This window comes from Emydura macquarii, unplaced genomic scaffold (assembly GCF_026122565.2).
Source record: "Emydura macquarii macquarii isolate MOO-44397 ecotype Brisbane River unplaced genomic scaffold, CSIRO-AGI_Emac_v2 contig_1483, whole genome shotgun sequence".
NCBI classification, from domain to species: domain Eukaryota; kingdom Metazoa; phylum Chordata; order Testudines; family Chelidae; genus Emydura; species Emydura macquarii.
Genome location: NW_027131620.1, coordinates 5047715 through 5065967, shown reverse-complemented (window position 1 = coordinate 5065967; position 18253 = coordinate 5047715). Strand labels below are relative to the sequence as shown.

General features: G+C 42.1%; 1 protein-coding gene across 1 annotated transcript in view; it reads left to right on the top strand.

The window, feature by feature from the left end:
• The window catches only part of COL20A1 (collagen type XX alpha 1 chain), an 84171-nt gene that overhangs the window by 45159 nt on the left and 20759 nt on the right, over positions 1-18253 (top strand). Inside the window, exons 19-26 of the mRNA XM_067554092.1 lie at positions 618-760; positions 2236-2365; positions 3110-3166; positions 6485-6523; positions 9434-9572; positions 11265-11407; positions 11783-11892; positions 17221-17379. Coding sequence (XP_067410193.1) covers positions 618-760; positions 2236-2365; positions 3110-3166; positions 6485-6523; positions 9434-9572; positions 11265-11407; positions 11783-11892; positions 17221-17379 — 920 coding nt within the window. The remainder of the gene's footprint in view (positions 1-617; positions 761-2235; positions 2366-3109; positions 3167-6484; positions 6524-9433; positions 9573-11264; positions 11408-11782; positions 11893-17220; positions 17380-18253) is intronic.

The window sequence follows — 18253 nt, the reverse complement described above, 5'->3', positions numbered from 1 at the left end:
TATTCGGGGCTTTGTTTTATAGAGGCTTCTATTACGTCCCATCCCTTGTCCTGATTTTTCACACGTGCTGTCTGGTCACCCTACACACAAGTCTGTGAGTGGTATGATGAGAGTGAGCCAAGCAGCGTCATGCTCTGCATGGTCGCTAATACTTTAGTAAGAAATTGAATTTAAAAACAAGACGGGGACAGACAGACGTTGCATTTCCTGGAAAATATTGACTTAGCAATGACATTGGAGGGTCTAATTCATTCCTGACCACCATAAACCCATTTCACAATGTGCCTTCTTTATATCTTGGCTCAGATATACACACCACCTGGGGTATGTCTGGGGTACACTTTATTATTTTTTCTTTATGCTTCTAGGTTTTAAAGCTTTTCTTTCTCCTCCCAGGCTCTCTCGTCCCAGTGTTGGGTCCTCTCTTTATACTCCTCTTCTAAGATCTCACTCTCTCTCATTCCCTGGGCCCGAGGTGACCCTCTCTCTGTCTCTGTTCTGAGCTTTCACTATTATGGTGGTAGAGCAATGAAGCATTTACTGGTGAGCCAGACAGGGAGTGTCTTTGGCTTCGTTTGTGTCTGCCTTTCATCTATCACCTCTGTTCCCTGCTACAGCTTCCCAGAGCCCACCCACCAACCTCGTTATAGACTCAGAGACCCCCAATAGCCTGCAGCTCCACTGGAGACCCCCTGACAGCCACGTACAATACTACAGAGTGACCTATGCCCCTGAATCTGATGACAGCGCGCAGCGAACAGTAAGTCCTCAGCTGCTTTTGGAAGTGCCAGGCACTTTGACTAAAGAGACATGGGGCCAATGTCATGCCTGATGTATCTCTATTAAAGTCAGTGGGGTTACCCCAAAGGATAAATTGGTCAACAGAGTACCAAGAGCAACTCACTTCCTCCGTCTGAATCTCAGGGATCTCTTTCTTTGAGTGGCAGTGCATTAAAGATAGGAAGGGGACAGTCAGTTGTGAATTCAAACCAAAGCCCTCTAGGCTCTTCCATGTACTTCTGTATAAAATATCAGGAGAATTCAGTGCAATCAAAGGCCCTCTGACTACAGCTGCCTCTTTTATCCTTTCCTTCACCCTAAACCGGAGCACTGAATTTCCAGTAGGTGAAGGATTAAAGACAAATCCCCTACTCTGACCTAAAGCGATTAAACACTAACCTTTAGCCCTCAAATTCTCTGATTAGACCTAGCTAGACTGCAGTACCATAAGGAGGTTTTAAATTCAGCTGGACGGAGAATGTCGCCCATATTTATACAGAACTGTCCAGCACCTCAATAAGCCTGGTCTGATGACTCATCTCCCTCCAGTCTGTAGCTTCAATAGGAAAACAAACAAGACACCATGCTGATAAAACTCCCTCAGCGTTTCCATTTAATTTAGGGAACATTGGCCTGAGACCAGAAGGCCTGCCCAATTCGGATAGCCATTAGGAAAATGCCAACAGGACATTTTCCAGAATAACTAAGAGAACTTTCAATGGAAGTTGGAGCTTAACTCCCCACAGTACCCTTGAAAATCTTCCCTGATGAGCTGTCCCAACACCTAGCAGGAAGCTAACAGGGTGTGTGTGTGTGTGTGTGTGTGTGTGTGTGTGTGTGTGTGTGTGTGTGTGTGTGTGTGTGTGTGTGTGTGTGTGTGTGTGTGTGTGTGTGTGTGTGTGTGTGTTAAAAAAAACAACTTTTAAAGTATTTTCAGGTCAAATTGAAAATGAAATTTTTCAAAACTTTCAGGCAATCAAAAAATCATTTTGGGTTAAACGAGACATTTTGTTGAGACAAAATCATTTCATTTTGATTTCATTTTTTTTAAACTTTTTCATTTGTAAAAAATGAAAGGAAATGTTGAAATTTGAAAGTGATTTCCAAACCAAAAAGTTGAAATGTTTCATATAGAAAATGTTGAAAGGAAACATGTTGGGTTTTTTTGGTTTTTTTTTGGTATTCTCCCCTCCCCTTCACCCCAAAACAGTTTGGAGAAACCAACACAAATTTGAGATAAGTTTCAATTTTGAAACGTGTTGAATCTGCTATTTTTTGCAGAAAAGTTTTGGCTGAAAAATGTTGCCCAACTCTAGGGAATGGGAGAATGGTCATAGGCTCTTAGTTTAAACTGCTTTGCTATTGCCCTGTATTGCCCACTTCTAACAGCACCTGAATAAAAGCTGCCAGGAGAATCCTGCTTGAGTCTAAGAGTCTTTCTCATCTCTGCCATAGATAATGGTTTCTGCTAAAAGCAGCGGTGTGACCCTGCAGTCACTGCTTCCTGATACTGCATACAAGGTGATGGTTTCTGCTGTCCATGACTCAGGAGAGAGCAATGCGGTATCCGCTATTGGCCAAACTGGTAGGCAAACCAATGGGCATTTACCTTTTATGCATTGCCTTTTATCCAGAAATCTCCCAGCAGTTTACAAAAGTGTGGTGCTGTCATTATCCCCATTAGGCTGGAACTTGGAAAGAGTAACTGGGAAAAGCAATGTTAAAAGTTAAAGGGCCAGAGACCGATTTTGGCCAAAATAATCCCAGAGTAACTCCATGGATGTCAATGGAGATACGCCTCAGATTAGTTTCACCCTGGAAGTATATGAAGATTTTTATTTCCTTGCATAAGATACGCAATGTACATACAGGACCAGATTTTCAAAAGGGTTTTGCAGCTGTAATTTGCACACGCAGTTCAAGTGCATGGGTATAAATCTGAGTAATACAAATAAAAAATGTAACTATCTACCAGTCTGTGTTTGCAAATCAGGTAGGTAGAGGTGCAAGTATTCAGATATGCAACCACAGGCACAAAAACAAGGGTGCAACATTTTCAGGGTACAAATTGTGTCCCGCAAAGGAAGCCAAGTCCCCAGCCCTTTTGCAAATACCCAGCTGTATATAGGGGTGAGGTTGAAGACAATAGGTCCCCCCCTGGAACAATGGGACCAAGCAATGGCTCAAACAATGTGCCCGTCCCATATTGTGCCCAAGATATTATTTGCAGTCAGAAAGAAGCGCGTGGGATGCATAATGACCATGAACGATAGTGAGCCTAATATCACAATCCCAGCATCAGAACTCACGGATGCATTTATTCTTACAGCTTCTGCCTTGGCTAAACTGCCCTCAACACGACGATTCGTTCCCTTCAAAACAGAGGGTAAGTCATGCGTGACGGAGGTGAAATTCACAAACATCTTTTTGCAGGGGCAACTTGAGGTGGTGGGGCCTAGCATTTCTAGTAGAACAGGGTGTAAGTCATTCCTCACCCCATGGAACATGGGGACATGCATCTTTCCAGCATGAGTCTAATGTAAACCCAGCAGGTGCAGAGCCACTGAAAGCGAAGATCTGGCAGTATTTTTGGAACTGATATTTATATGCACTTGGCAAAACTGGAGCAATGAGGACTATGCATATATTTCAGAAACAGTTTAAATCAAAGTCCCATGTAAAATGATTTTTTTGGCCTTAATGAGCATATGTAACTACATTCTCAAGCAACTTGCTATAATGTAGGTTAGTGGCAAATATTGGACACGGGGGATTTAAAAAAGCTGGTAGGAAGCAAATTATAAAATAGTTATTATGGAAACCATGTATGTGACTCTCCTTTTGAAATGATGGTAAACAGAGTTTCAGGGTTATCAGCGAAAGCCTACATGGGGAAAAAAAAAACAGATGAGCTGAGAAAATCATAGTGGCTTTGAGTGGCTTATTGAAAAAATCTACAGGTGCATTGATCTGCATTCTTAAAGCATTGTGGAAATATCCTCTGCAACTTAAAATAGAAAATAATCATCCTATAAGGCTTATGAACCATCCTATGAAATTTGAAATCAAGCTATATCCCTGCTGTAGCGTCCAATAGAATAGTTCAAAAAGTCGACACAACAGTAATTAAATCCTGTAGGTTTTTAGAGTAATTTTCTGCAACAAGAGAGCTACGTGTAATAATACTATGGATATTGTAGGAGCTGCTATGTAAGACTCTGAGAATGTAAATCTGTAACCTAGTTACTGAGAGAGTCTAACTTATACTGCAGTTATGGAATGTTTATTAGATACCATAATGCTCAAATTCAGTAGGGGCTGTGAGAAGTACAAACCGGGAATCAACATAACGGCTTCCCAGAGGAACATCTAAGTACACACTTGAAAGGCAAAGGGCCAAGCTGTTGGCTTCAAAGATCCTGTCTCCAGCACTCAGTACATTCTGTTTTGCCAGATCGAAGGGCTGTAAGCAGTTAAAATGTGTCTTGATTCCTACGAAGGGGGAGTGAGTTGCCAGGGGCTGCCCAGGGAGCGTCAGTGAGCTCTGACAGCGAGGGAGGGTTTCCGAAGGGTTTATAAAGCATTCATCCTGCCAGGTCCCCATGTGGAAGATACTTAGATCCCTAGTCGGCCGGTAGGCAGGCTGTTTTGTTGTTTTTGAGATCTGGTTTCTCTGATTTTGTTCTAAATAAATTACACTTCGCTTTAAGGAGGCGATTTTTGGTCACTGATTAACTCTGACATTGCCCAGGGAGAACAGAATTGCAGGGTCTGGAGGTTGGCCAGATCTGCTGAGGTGATCTGCAATGCAGGGCCTGGTCTGAGAGTGGGACAATTGTGTGATTCCACCCCAAGACAGAGGTGATGGCCCAAGACCTAGAAGGATTGCTCGGAAGGAGACCAGGAGGGGCTCACCCAGTAACTGACCATTTCAATAGACTCCGATCCCATTTCTGTATCCCGCATTACTGGTTCTAATCCCAATTCTAGAGAAGTCTTCCAGAAAGAAAAACTTGCATTTATGTGCATGCAAACCAATGTACATCAGAATAACAGAGGCCAAGGGAAAATGTCACCCTTTTGGTTTAGTGCCTGATTTCCCTAGTCCCACAGCCATCAAACTCTCAGCCTTCAGGTCAGTTTCACACCCAGGAGTGCCATGGCACCAACAGCCACCCTGTGACTCGTACTTGGTGGTTGAGGGGGTCACAAATGAATGCAGTGAACTGAGCTTTTCAGATGCATGTTTATTTGCCAAGGGAATTGGGGAGCAAATGGCCAGTCCCTCCTACCATTTAAGCCTTTTATAGAAGTCAAGTACTGAAAATCGGAACCCTGCTTCTCCAGTGAGCTGTGAAATGCCATATGATGTAGTAATAGCAACAGAATGTTTATAATGAAACCTTAATGTAATGAGCTGCTAAGCCGCATTAAACTAGTGACCTAAAAAGCCATTTATGAAACAGTCCAACCTCTCAAGTGTGCTTGATTTTCAGGGACATCTCTGAGATTCAAATATTTTCATTGTCCCAGTTCCAGCTGGCATCCATGCAAAAATAATGGAAAGTAACATTTGTGCTCTGTTTTCTAAAACACTGCCATACCCAAGCCATTTAAATGGGGAGAGCAATTTATAACTTGTCGCCAAAAAGCTTAATGATTTGTCTCTAATTTGTACATATTTCACTCTGACTGCCTTAGGGGTGTTGTAAGATTTAGCAGAGGGTTTCCTGAAAAGGTGAATGACAAAGCTTTGCCAATATTTTTTTTTAAAATTAAGCTCCAACATTTAAGAACAAAGGAATAAAAATGAGAGAATGCACATTTTTGAAAGAAAGCCCACATTTTCAGAATTACATGGACAGGCATATTTTTGTGTGCAATTAGCACAATTGCATATGCAGTCATGGCAATTGCAGATGCACATTTTGTGTGTAAATGCATGCACAGCTTTTGTGCCATGGAGTTGTATATACTAGCTTCTGAGAATCTTAGCCTTGCCACTTAAAAATGATGTTGAGAGACACGTTTTGCAAAGATGAAACCTCAGTTCCACGCTCAGAAATGGGTGTGCAGTTGTCTTCCTTTATTCTGCAATACAGTTAGTGCAATTGTTTATGGAAACTGGGCAATTACATATGCATTACATGTTTAGGTGTCCAGACTACAGCTAACCAGAAATATCGACGGAAAAAGCCCATTATGACAGTTTAAAACCACAACGGGCCATCAGTAGGAGAAGACTGAGTCAAAGCAAAGTTTTGATGAAGGAGCCTGCTGATAATGGACAATCATTTCAAAGGCTTGAGTGATAAGTGAGCCATTCAAAACCTTGCAAACTTGCATGTTTGAACATGTGGATTGGTTAAGTGCATATGCAGCTTCTTGTCATAAACCCAAGTTTGCATAGAGTACAAGTTTGTAACCAGTGTGTCCTCAAACCTTTGAAAATATGGCCCAAACGTGTGCTGTTGGATCGCCTGTAAGTGTCGTGTTCATTGCTGCCATCAGACTGGGCCCTGACCTCAAGAAATTGACCACATTGTGGGATATGGCAGTATATGTGCAAAGATGTCTGCAGAGTCACTCACGGGGGCTCCATGTGCCGTAGACCAGAGCCATGTCTGTTTTGCACCTGTAATAAGTTGCCAGTTTGGCTTCCATGCATTCTCATCATTTTCCCCCTATTTTTTTTCTTCTGCAGCCTGCCCCATTCTCAGCTCCACTGAAGGCTCTGTGCAAGGTACCTTACTAGTTCTCAGGCCCAGGTGGGCTCTGTCATGAATGTGGAAACATTGTGTGATCCTGACTTATCTTTAATCTGCATCACTATCCGACAGGTTGAATGGCACACTCAGGAAAGTCATCTTCCCCAGGCCCGGCATGCCGTTGCCAAGTCTGAAAGTCTGATGCAACAAATGTTTCACTTCGGCACCTTCCTTTCCTCACCACTTGGGGCAACAAATCCATTGCCCTGTTGTGCTGAGTATCTTATTTCACCCATTTAAGCTAATCTATGGCATCTGTCAGGACGGAAGTGCAGCAGCCCAGTTTCTTCCGGTCACGTGATCCATTGGTTAACTGGGCTGATATGAGATTGTATTCCTACGGCAGGCACCAGGTCTCTTTTAAAAGTAAAATCTTTTGGAAATTCCCTGGGATCTCCCTTTGTTGTTTAATTTTCACACATTATCTCCCCCCCTCTTGTCTATAATGCCTCCTTCCACCATGACGAGTTAGAGTTGTGCATCCCAGCTGTCTCATCACCCACCGGTGACAACCTTTCTTTGGGAACAGCTAGTGGTTAAGGCTGGGAACTGTAAAGCCCCTTGGAAGTTAGCATCCAACGTCCATTGTATTGCAAAGGGATTTGTGTGCCTAATCCACTTAGGCTCCTTCAGTATCCCCAGCTTAAAAGTTTTCCCATTTCCCTACCACCAAGGTCATCCCTGCAACTTGTAAAGGACGTAGACATGCCCAGGACTGGTATATATTTAACTAGGGGAACTCTGCTTTCCATTTCTCCCCTTTATACACTGTAGGACTCATTATATATATTTTGCCATCTAGCAAGTGACTTGTTCTGCCTATATTGTAGCGCCAGTCCTGGCCCCCTTCCCCCCCATCTTCCCTGAGAGATCTAGTGGTCAAGGCTCCAGCTTGAGATTCAGAAGACACGGGTTTAACTCCTGGCCCTGCCACCAACTCCTTGGTGAGTCACTTAAGATCTGTCTACATCTGAGCTGGGAGGTGTGATTCCCAGCTTGCGTAGACAACACCCAGGCATGCACCTAAAACCAGCAGTGTGTCTGCGGCTGCATGGGCCACAGTTCAGGCTGGCTGCTTGAGTACGTACCCATCTGTAAAATGGGGGTAATGATAATAGGGCTTCTCTACCTCCTGGGGGTTTGGGAGGATATACACATTACAGACTGTGAGGGGCTCAGATCTTACAGTAAAGGGGGCCACAGACTGTCCTGTGTGACCTCTCTCACCGCGTTCCTGCAAGACTACTCAGTCTGAGTATGCTGAGGCCTAAATAATCAAGCCATAAAACCCAAGCAAATAGCTCTTTGCCTGTATCTCTCAGTAACTCTCTTGCATGATTCAGGCGATACATCAGCAAAGCTAGCCCAGTGCCTTCGCTGTTTCACTGCTGGATTAATAATATGGTTGTAACTGTCACTTACATTTTGCTTTTCAACATTATTATATTTGTTATACATTTTAATAGAGGTGGTAATATGCCAATGCCAGGGTCCTTAAATCAGAGAGAAATGGGTCTGACGCAGGGCAGATTAATCTGAGGAACACTAAACGCTGCATAATAACAACACAGCAGTACAAATGCAAAATAGTCATCAGAACCAAGACACAGTCAGCAGTCAGTGGTGGTGAGGGGTGAAAGTACAGATTGAAAGGGAAATGATATGATGAACTTGTCTCTCTTTCTATTTAAAGCCAACTGGTTATTTCCCCTCACTCTCCCGGGTGTGAGTTCCAATAAACTTAAAAAACCCCAACCACCCCGACTACAGGGTCTGCTTGTATTAAAATCTGAAATGAGAAAGTGACTCAGAGCTTTAATGATGAGCAGGGAAAGAGAGATGAAGCTACATGAAGCTGGAGATGAGATGTCAAAGATGTCAGGGGAAAAATCTTTGTAAGGCAGGTCACCTCTGGGCAGTACTTGAAAAATGAAGAGAGAAATGGAAATACTTCTATGTTCAAATATGTTACCAACTTTTATGGATCTCACCCATGAAAGGATACATTTTGCAGCAAAGGATAATTATCTCTCTCTTTTTCCCCCTGCTCTAAGCAATTACTGGACTGAATCCACTTCTTTTATGATAATATTTTGCATGAAGTTGAAAAGGCAGAACTTATTATAACTTGTGGGGGTTTTTTCAGAGCAAATTTTTTTTAGTTAGTTTTTCACTGTGTAGATTTTTTTTAAAAGTGTAACTCTGATTTATTAGGCATTGCCCTAGTGGCTGAGGACTTTTCAAACAGTAGCTAATTCATTTCAGGACCAAATAACCCAAATATATTTTTAAGGTTCCTAGGTGACTGACGGCACTGTATTTACCTACCATATAATTTGGAAAACTTAAGGATGTTAAAGCAAGGAAACAAATAGGTAATGACTTCATAGATCTTACACTGCCCACACAATGAACAGACATATTATTTTTCTCAAATGTAAAAAAACTCCATATTTTATCATCAAACAACCTTAATTCTGCTCCATAATAAATATTATTCATTCTTCATTTATCTCATTTATCATTGCCTAATCCGCTCAGAAATACTACCTTCCAGCTAACCCACTGAACCTCTCTGGACTTTTCATTATTTCTGTTGAAAATATGTGGTTAATAATAATTTTTTGCACCTGGATAGCTAATTTTCATCTACGGATCTCAAAGAACGTCACAGAGGTGAGCACTGATAATCCCGTCTGGCAGCTAGCCTGTACATTTTTTGTTCCTTTTTTATCTGTATCTGGAAAACGGATCTTTGAATATTTCTCCTAGGCCAAAGGGGCACTTTGATGAGAAACACAGAGGAGTCAAGTCAGAACACTGACATGGTATGGAGAGTGCTGTCTTTAAGTGTTTCTTTCCTTGCCTCTCTCTGTCTGCACCAGGATTTGATATGATGGAGGCTTTTGGACTGGTGGAAAAAAAATATGCCTCCATTAAAGGAGTGGCTATGGAACCGTATGTGTTCAGCAGGACCCGTACTTACACTCTCTTCAGAGATATTCAGCTAACCCGAAGAACAAGGTAGTTTGGCAAGAATGTTAGCATTGATTCTAACAAGAGTTTATTCTCTGTCTGTTACATGAACATTGGCACTGGTCCGCATAATGAAGGGTATTGACTGGTGGGCGTGGGTGTAGATTCTGGCCTAGTGAACACCCAACGGGCAATTTCCATGAATACTAACCCCACTACGGTGAAACTGAAAAGAATGCCAAAGATTTCCCTCCCCCACTTGGGAGACGTATATTGTGCGCAGATCCACCTCAACCCCTGAATTGCCTCAAGATGGATCACATAGGAACTTCATTGAATACAGTGGAGTAATTGGGGCATTGAGTTTTTGCAAGACCAAACTCAGACTTTAGGGGCCTGCGGGGACCTTCCCTGTTTTAGCTGTGAGCCTCCAGTATCACTGCTGTCAAAATTAAGTACTGAAAGATAGCATGTGATGACAATGGTCCTCTGTTGGTGATACATTTAATTCTTTCCATGACCACTCCTCTCCTCAGACACGTGCACTTAAAAGATCTAACTCTGAGGCAACATCTCAGCAGGAAACAGAGTTGGGACAAGACCTTTTAAACTTTTTTAACCCTTTCCCCTAATGTCCCTGGTTTGCAGTCAGACAATTGCTGCTGTAAAATACGAGCCCATGGCTGCTCTGGGCAGCTTGATTTTTGATTGACAAGAAGGATTAACCAGTGACTTTGGAATGTGACTTTACTGTGCTCCCAGTTACTTGGGCTCCTTCTCAAAGTCCCATGCATCATAATGGGCCAACTTTCATCCCAGGCAGCCTCCATAACCCCAGTAATATTCTGGAGTATAAATCAGGGTAGATTGGCCTCTTAATATTCAGTTTTATTTTATTTTTAAGCCTAATTACTACAGCACTGGGAACATTTTAATCTTATTTAAAGAAGCAAAGCTTCTTACAGTAAACCGAGTGTGGGGAGTCCGAAGGCTCTTTGGTCTAAGTATTTAGAAAAGTGTAGACAAATCCATTTGCTGAACCAATAGGAGCGTCAGATACGCAGATATGCCCTTCCAAGGACATTATATCATTTAAAACAAAACTTGATGTTACGTTTGAATCAGTCCTGAAAAGAGGGTTGAAGAGTTGTGTATCTACTCATGCAAATGTGGCCCATGCAGATTACGAATGTATTTGAGACATGGCTAATTTTACTTTCTTCATTAAGTTTTGTTCTATGGCTCTTGAGTCACATTTGCATGCAGTAAGTGCTCTGTAACAAGTTCGGAGCAGAAATCTAGTCGAGAAAATTGGACCCTTATCAGGGTTGGATTTGTTACGTGTCCTCTCATGGATTTCATTTTTGAGTCCCATATTTCACAACTGGGTGGCTTATATGAACTTAGTAGAGCTCATGTGTCTCTCTTTGCAAGGGACTTCTTAGTATCTCTGTCAAGGCCTGAAGATCTTCCCCTAGTTTTCTACCCCATCCTTCACAGCCATCATTCATCCTTCTTGACAAGGTAGTCTGGATAGGACACTTTTAGAGCCTATCAAAGTAACTCCATAAGCTACCATAAGGGTCTTTCTTGAATGATGCAAGACTGCATTCACTGCCTCTTCAGTATTCCCTGACCCAACACTGGGAGTGATAGATTGATAATGACATCGGTACTTGTATCTTCCTTGTGACACTGTATCATTAGTCACTGATACTTCTTCTGCTCATCTCATTCCAGTGAAGTGCTTCTCCCTGGGATTCCATCTGTGCACACCATCAGCATCCTCCTCCGACTCCTTCCAGAGACTCCCAAAGAGCCTTTTGCTGTGTGGCAGATAACAGATGAGGACTTCCAGCCACTCCTTGGGGTTATACTTGACTGTAAGGTTTCTTGTAGTATAGATCAGATTCAGGTATTTGAAAGAGTAACAGAGCCAGCCTCTATACTCAGTTGGACAGTTTTATTATTGAAACTTGCCAGTATACAGTATGACCATTACAGAAGCTATCAAAATAACATATGCAAATGTTTTTGTGTATAATTAAAGACCAACTTAAAAACTCTAATTTTATTTACCCCATTTTGCAATGCATTCTTTACTTTGACCACTATTTTCCTTTTTTGTACTTTTAAAGCTTTTTAGAAGTATTAAGTATTTCAGTATGTTTAAGTCTATATATATATTTAACGTGCTGCAGGTGAAATCAAATTCTCTTTTAATTCTAAGTTGTTATTTGTCCTATTTTCCCCTGTAGCCAGTAAGAAATCCTTGACCTATTTCAATCATGACTACAAGGCTGAGTTACAGGAAGTCACCTTTGACCAACAGGAAGTGAAGAAGATATTCTATGGGAGCTTTCATAAGGTCCTTATCAAGGGAGGGAATAACTTAGATCATTATTTCACAAGGGCAGGCTGAGAAAATAAATTCAGTCAGTATATATTATTTGTACTAAAGAGTGGTTATAAGAAAGTTTTTTTAGAAGTCGTTAGCAAATTGGCCAACCTGTTTGTGTTGATTTGCAATTGTAAGGAATTTTGAGTCATCCCATATGAAAAATATGTATTTTCCAAGTAGTGAATATTTCTTAAAATGCATTATATATTTAGATATATTCAAAATACATGTGAGTATATAAAATCTATCCACACATTACAAATTTGGCTAATTTATCTTATTTAAAATTTAATATTTGGTGGAAACATTAAATGCTACAGTAGTGAAATATATGTAATGTATGTTGAATCATGCCCTTCCTTCTTAAATATGAAATTTTTGCCAGTTTTGTATAGTGTAAGTATTTTATATATTTTCATATATATGCTTTAGCAAAGATATAACCACTGTGTGACTAATATGTATTTTTCTCCATAAGAGATGCATTAGAAGAGATATTATTGCAGCTCATTTGGTTCACTCGCCTTGATTTTAATATTGCCCCCACATGTCTCTCTCAACTGATCTATTCACTGGAGTGTATGCTTGTCCATTTATGATGCAGTGTAGTAGTCCAAATAGTGCATAGGTGCAGAGAAAAACACCAGAATCGAATTTATGTAATTGCACTATCCTTCTTTCTCTGGATTTATAGTTGAAATGTTACCTATGGTCCCAGCCATGCAAAGCTTTAAGCTTATAAATAGTCCCTTTTGAAGTCAGTGAGACTACTCATGGCCTTAAAGTTAAATGCATGTGTACGTCTATGCAGAATCGAGGTCTAAATGCAAAAGAATCTGGGGGTCTTTGTCTAGTCCTGACCACTCAGTTCATCAGAAGGAATCATCTACTCAGGAGAGGCAAAGGACTGGAATAGCCAATTGTAGGATGGATGGGGGTTGAGGTGCATAGGCCTAATAGCAGGTGTTGGTGGCGGGGGGGGGAATGGGCTGGATAAGCTAGGCTAGCAGGAGGCTACAGGTCAGTGTATAGGTACTGTAATAATTAAAAAGGGAAATGTTGGAAACAAGAAGGTATCAAAGTAAGGCAAAAGAGTGTGTGATAGACCCACCGTTTGTCAGATGGGCACAACTATTCACTCTGCTAGCCTAGAAAAAGGTGAGTTGCCATGGAGCACATTCTAAGGCAATATAGCCGAGTGGATAAGCACTGGTCTGGGACTCAGGAGGCCTGGGTCCAATTCCCAGCTCCGCCACTGACTTGCTGGGTGACCTTGGGCATACCTCTTCCCCTTCTGTGCCTCAGGTTCCCCAACTGTAAAAATATACATAATGATACTGACCTCCACTGTAAAGTGCTTTGAGATCTCAAGATGAACAGTGCTAGATAAGAACTAGGTGGTGGTATTATTGCTAGCTGCAGTGCCAGAAGCGATTAATATTTTCAACTCAAAGTTGGGGGCACCTGGCAGTTTTGTCAGAGGCTGTTAGAAATGAGGGTGGGTTTTTTTTTTTTTTTTCCCCTTTTGATTTTGGGACAACAAAATTACAAAGCAGTGGGAAACCATGGCTTTTTGTGGAGCACCCCTCACACATGATACATAAAAGACTTTTACAAATCAGTCCTACACTGAATAGAATGGGAAGGTTTTAACACAAGATTTAAAGACGAGAAGTAATGGCAGGAGAAGGGGTGCTTCAAGATAGATGGATCCCAATCTCAGGAGGGAGGGTGCAGCATTGGTGGCTGAGAGGTCAGAGAGCTGGACTGGGATGTTGCCACAGGGAGTCTTAAAAAGCTGGAGGGCAATAATGACCTGGATCTGGAGACCGGGAGAAATGAGGGAAAGTGGCAGAGAGCAGGGGCACTGTAGTTTCTCACCTTGTAAAGAGAGAATGTTTTTTTTCTATGCACACACCACAGCCTGTAGCAAGGCAGCAGGCTCTCTTTAGGGGATTGCCTCAGCCAGAGTAGGTAGTGTTTTATTCCTAAATGCCTCTTGCCAGAGGTCGGAAGAGTGTCTTCCCTCCTAGGACTTTCCACGGTGACTTTACCTTCACGCAAGCCAAGCCTTGAACATTCTCATTGAAAGCACAATGTATTCAAGAGGGAGTAAAACAAAGAGTCTGCATAACACAGCTTGGGCCTGGCCTGGCAGGATCTCAGCTGGGTAGGTGCAATTCAGATCATTATGGCAAAGCAGCAGTGTCACGCTCACAAAGAACTCATCTCAAGTCTGCTCTCCCTTTCTCCTCGGTCCCTCTTCATGGGCAGTTTGTCACTGAGATCCCGCTGCCCTGCAGGTGACTCTGCCATCCGACCTGACTCCTCGCAGGGTTATGCTTTTTCAAGTTTCTTTCATGTGCCTGGCTTATTAACATCTTAGAGGTCCCTCACAGAGTGGTCCCCTGTGCAGAGACACTGGGGGACGATATTATTCTGTCTTATATTTTACCCAAAGTCACTCACCAATGTAGCTGCTGCCCTGGAGGCACTGCACACCTTCCAAAACTTGAAAGGCTCCTTTGAAGGTGTATCCTTGCAGTTCTTCCCCAGCCCACCTCATTACTCCTATAGACATCTCGTTCTGCCTTATGATCAGGCTTTTGAATATTAATGATCTTGGCTGGAAGGGTCAACAGAAATCCAGCTTGGTCTGCTTTAATGTAAAGAAGCAGAACTCACTTTTTGCCTTTTAGTCCTCTCTTAACTTTGTTTTTCTCTGTATCATAAATGAACGATTGTCATATTAAGGGCAATCAGTCACAGTTTTCTGGGCTTAAATTTCCCTTGAGTTTTTCATCCAACCCTGCCTGACACAGAGGTTTTTGGATTTTTTTTTTTTTTTTGGCCATCATTGCTATGTCTAAAACGCATAGTGCTACAAATGCCCATGTCAGTTTCTTTTGGTTTCACAAAGAAGTTGCATAAGAAAAGAGAGCACAGAGAGGGACTGAAAACCAGGCCCCAAATCCCAGCATCCATGATCTGTGAGTACATTCATTTTTGGCTCTAAACTGCATAGCTGAATCCTCTTCCAGTTGTGGAGTCAATCAAAGCTGCAGTTCTAACTAGTGTATATATCTGTTTTAGATATTTGTACACCCTCACTATAGTGTCTGAGTGCCACATCATCTTGGAAGTATTTATTCTCACATTACTTCTGTGAGTTAGGGCAGTGCCATTATACACATTTTACAGATGGGAAACTGAGGCACAGAGAGGAAAAGTGGCATGCCCAAGGTCACACCTGTTGTCTGTGGCAGAGCAGGGAATTGAACCCAGGTCTCTCAAGTCCTAGGCTGGACCATCCTGCCTCCCAGAACTTTGGCATAGATCCCATCTAGACTGAGATTTTTAGCATCAACATTGATTCATTCCTAACTGTGAGCAGAGAGAGGCAGTATATTTTGAACCTTTACTGGCCTTTTCAGGTAACTAAAGCTGCTTAGCCTTTGGTCATGTGCTTTTTAGCCCCCTGACCAGACTCTCCAATGTCAGGTGTAATCCTTCCAAAGGGCCATGTCTGTAGTGTACAGTATTTGTCATGATGAAGGCATGGATTTCAGTCTCACTGAAAGCTACAGTGAAGTAGGTTTGCAAAAACACATTCCAAGCAGTGACAAATACAGTGTGGGTTTCATGTCACATCCATCGATCAGTATACTCTGTACTGCTGTTTCCTTAAATGTCCTGGGTACATTTTCACCTCTTAGTGGTTTGGTTTGGTTTTGTGTTAAATATGCAGGAGAAAAACACATTCCTTCCCCCCATCTGTACCATACATCATCTCTGTGTTTGCTGTTAATAACCACTTTCCAAACAGAATAATAACTCTGAGACCCAGAACAGCACTAGAAGATTATAAAGGAAAGGCCTTGCATTTTCGTGTGTGGCAGAAAGAGAGATCTTTGTGTTAAAGTACAGGTCCATTTTCAGAGGCCTTTCATAACATAGCACAGGGACTGCTAATAGGATATTCTTTCACCACTAGTTAAACACTTCAAATCTGGGCCAGGCTGCTAATGACAGTAGAACTGGTTGGGAGGGGGAAAAAATAATTCCCTGCATCTGTCTGTCTGTCTCTATTTATTTGACACTCAAAAACTTAGAAAAGGTTTAGCCTGTTTGATTGAAAATCAGGGAACATTTTTTTGTGTGAAAATTTCATCAAAGTTGTTTCCATTTTTTTAAATTTAGGAATTAGAACCCACCAACCGATTTAGCATTTTACCACTAGACCTGAGCAAATAATGGATTTGTTCTGGTTTGGGAGTGAAGCAGAAATATTTGGGGAAAAAATGTGGTTTGGTTCCAGTTGAAAGTGATATTTTTTTGTTTGATTTGAGTCAAACAAAACAATTTTGGGGGCTTTTCATTTTGTTTTAGGTAATTTTGGGGGGGTGTTTTTTCACTTTTTTTTGTTCTAAATTAGCTATATTTCAAAATAAAACACCGTTTCATTTCAAAATGTCAAAACAAAAGGGTTCAACTTTACCTATGTTTTTCCAGCTGACACTATTGGCTGATTCGACCCAAAGTCACAAATAGTTTTGGTGTCTTGAAAAATGCATTTTTTGGCAAATTTACTATTTGCTGAAAATTGTTTGCCCTGTTGTACTTAATAACTGTGTCAGTAATCAACCTGAGGACTAAACTAATTATGGAGGCTGATCTACTTAACATCATAACTCCAGGAATGGGTCCTTCAGAAGAGGGTTGACATCCAACAATGGAGCTCTGTGGGTACAGGCAAAGTCTGATTAACTACATCTCAGTTTACTCAAACTCTTGGTTAACCCGAGCTCACGGATGCCTTTCAGGGTTTGACTGTAGAGGAACTGCAACTAGGATTGCTGGCTTGCCATTGGCCGGCTGGGGATGAGGATTGGGTATCTGAAGAAGAGCTCTCCTCTTGCACATCTCCTACCCTCTGCAGGAGTGATGTTCCAAAATTGAGGAGCTGGCTGCCCCTGGGAAAGCTGGCCCACAGTTCATAGTCAGGGGAGTTGAAAATAGGAGGTCCTGAGTGCAGACTTCAGTGCTGGTTGGACCAGCCCCCCTCCCCATCTGAAACTTTGATCCTCCAGTGGTTTTGGTGTCCCCTAGGACTGGGTTTTACTGTCCGTAGAAGAATTCACTCTATAGGGATTTTGCCCAGTATCTTTTGTGATGCCCCAAAAAAGATGTCTTTGATTGCAGAAGTGGATATGAACTTTGCCAGGTACATGATTTAAAAGAATCCTCTATCCAACAGGAGAGGTCCAACACGTCTATTTTTCATTTGTTATCCAGGTGCATGTAGCTGTGGGCCATTTCAGGGTCAAACTTTACTTGGACTGTAAGAAAATAGCAGAGAAACCGATCAATGCGATGGGAAGCACCTCCACGGATGGCTTCATCATGCTAGGAAAACTAACAAGAACCAGAGGACCCAGGAGCGGGTCAGCTGCAGTAAGTCTGGGGTTTATTGGTTTTAATGAGGAGTCTTGGGTCTAAATTCAGGGCTGGAAGGGGTATAAATCAGAGCAGGATCACTGTCCCTACATCGCTCTTGTGTTGAATTCCTCACAGCACCCCTGTGAAATAGGGAAGTGGTATGTCCCTATTTAATTTCTGAAATTTGATGAGCATTTTTAATGCAATGTTGTGCTCTCTCTCCTCCTACCTTTGGAAGTTAGTGAGCAGATGTAGCATGGTCCGTGTGTGCCATGCAGCTGACTTCAGCTCACACTCTGATCTGTGGGTGAGCAGCTTACATTGCACTTTAACACGACGTAGGCTCGGAACCTGAGGAAATACAGACCCCTCTGCAATTGGCTGAAAAGGCAGGAGCGTTACTAGATTGCTTTTAAAAGAGGCGGCTGTATACATCCACTCCCCTGGACTGGCAGCAGCCAAATACTAGTGATCCGAGGGCAACAAGTTCAGATGTGTTTCATGTGGTCTGAGGTTCTCAAAAGTGCACTGTCCCTGAGTGACTATACTTGAATCACTGGAAAATAATACTCAGAGCAGACACCATCAATTACAACTAAAAAAAAATTCTCAACGCTAGATTAGCTGCAAACAAAACCCCATGGGTAAAGGGAAAAAAAACCAAACCCCTAGGCTTTGCACCATGCCTTGAAGATCAATGCACTTGGGCTTATTGGCCCATGGGAAAAGCAAGCACCAGAGACAAAAACACCCTGAATCTGATTCTGCATCGCCTTACGCCTCATGTCACCATTTCCACCAGTGCAAAATAAGTGTCAAAAAACTCCACTAGCCTGACCTAGTAGTGATTTATGTCCCTTCGTCCAGATCCTCAAAGGTATTTAAGCAC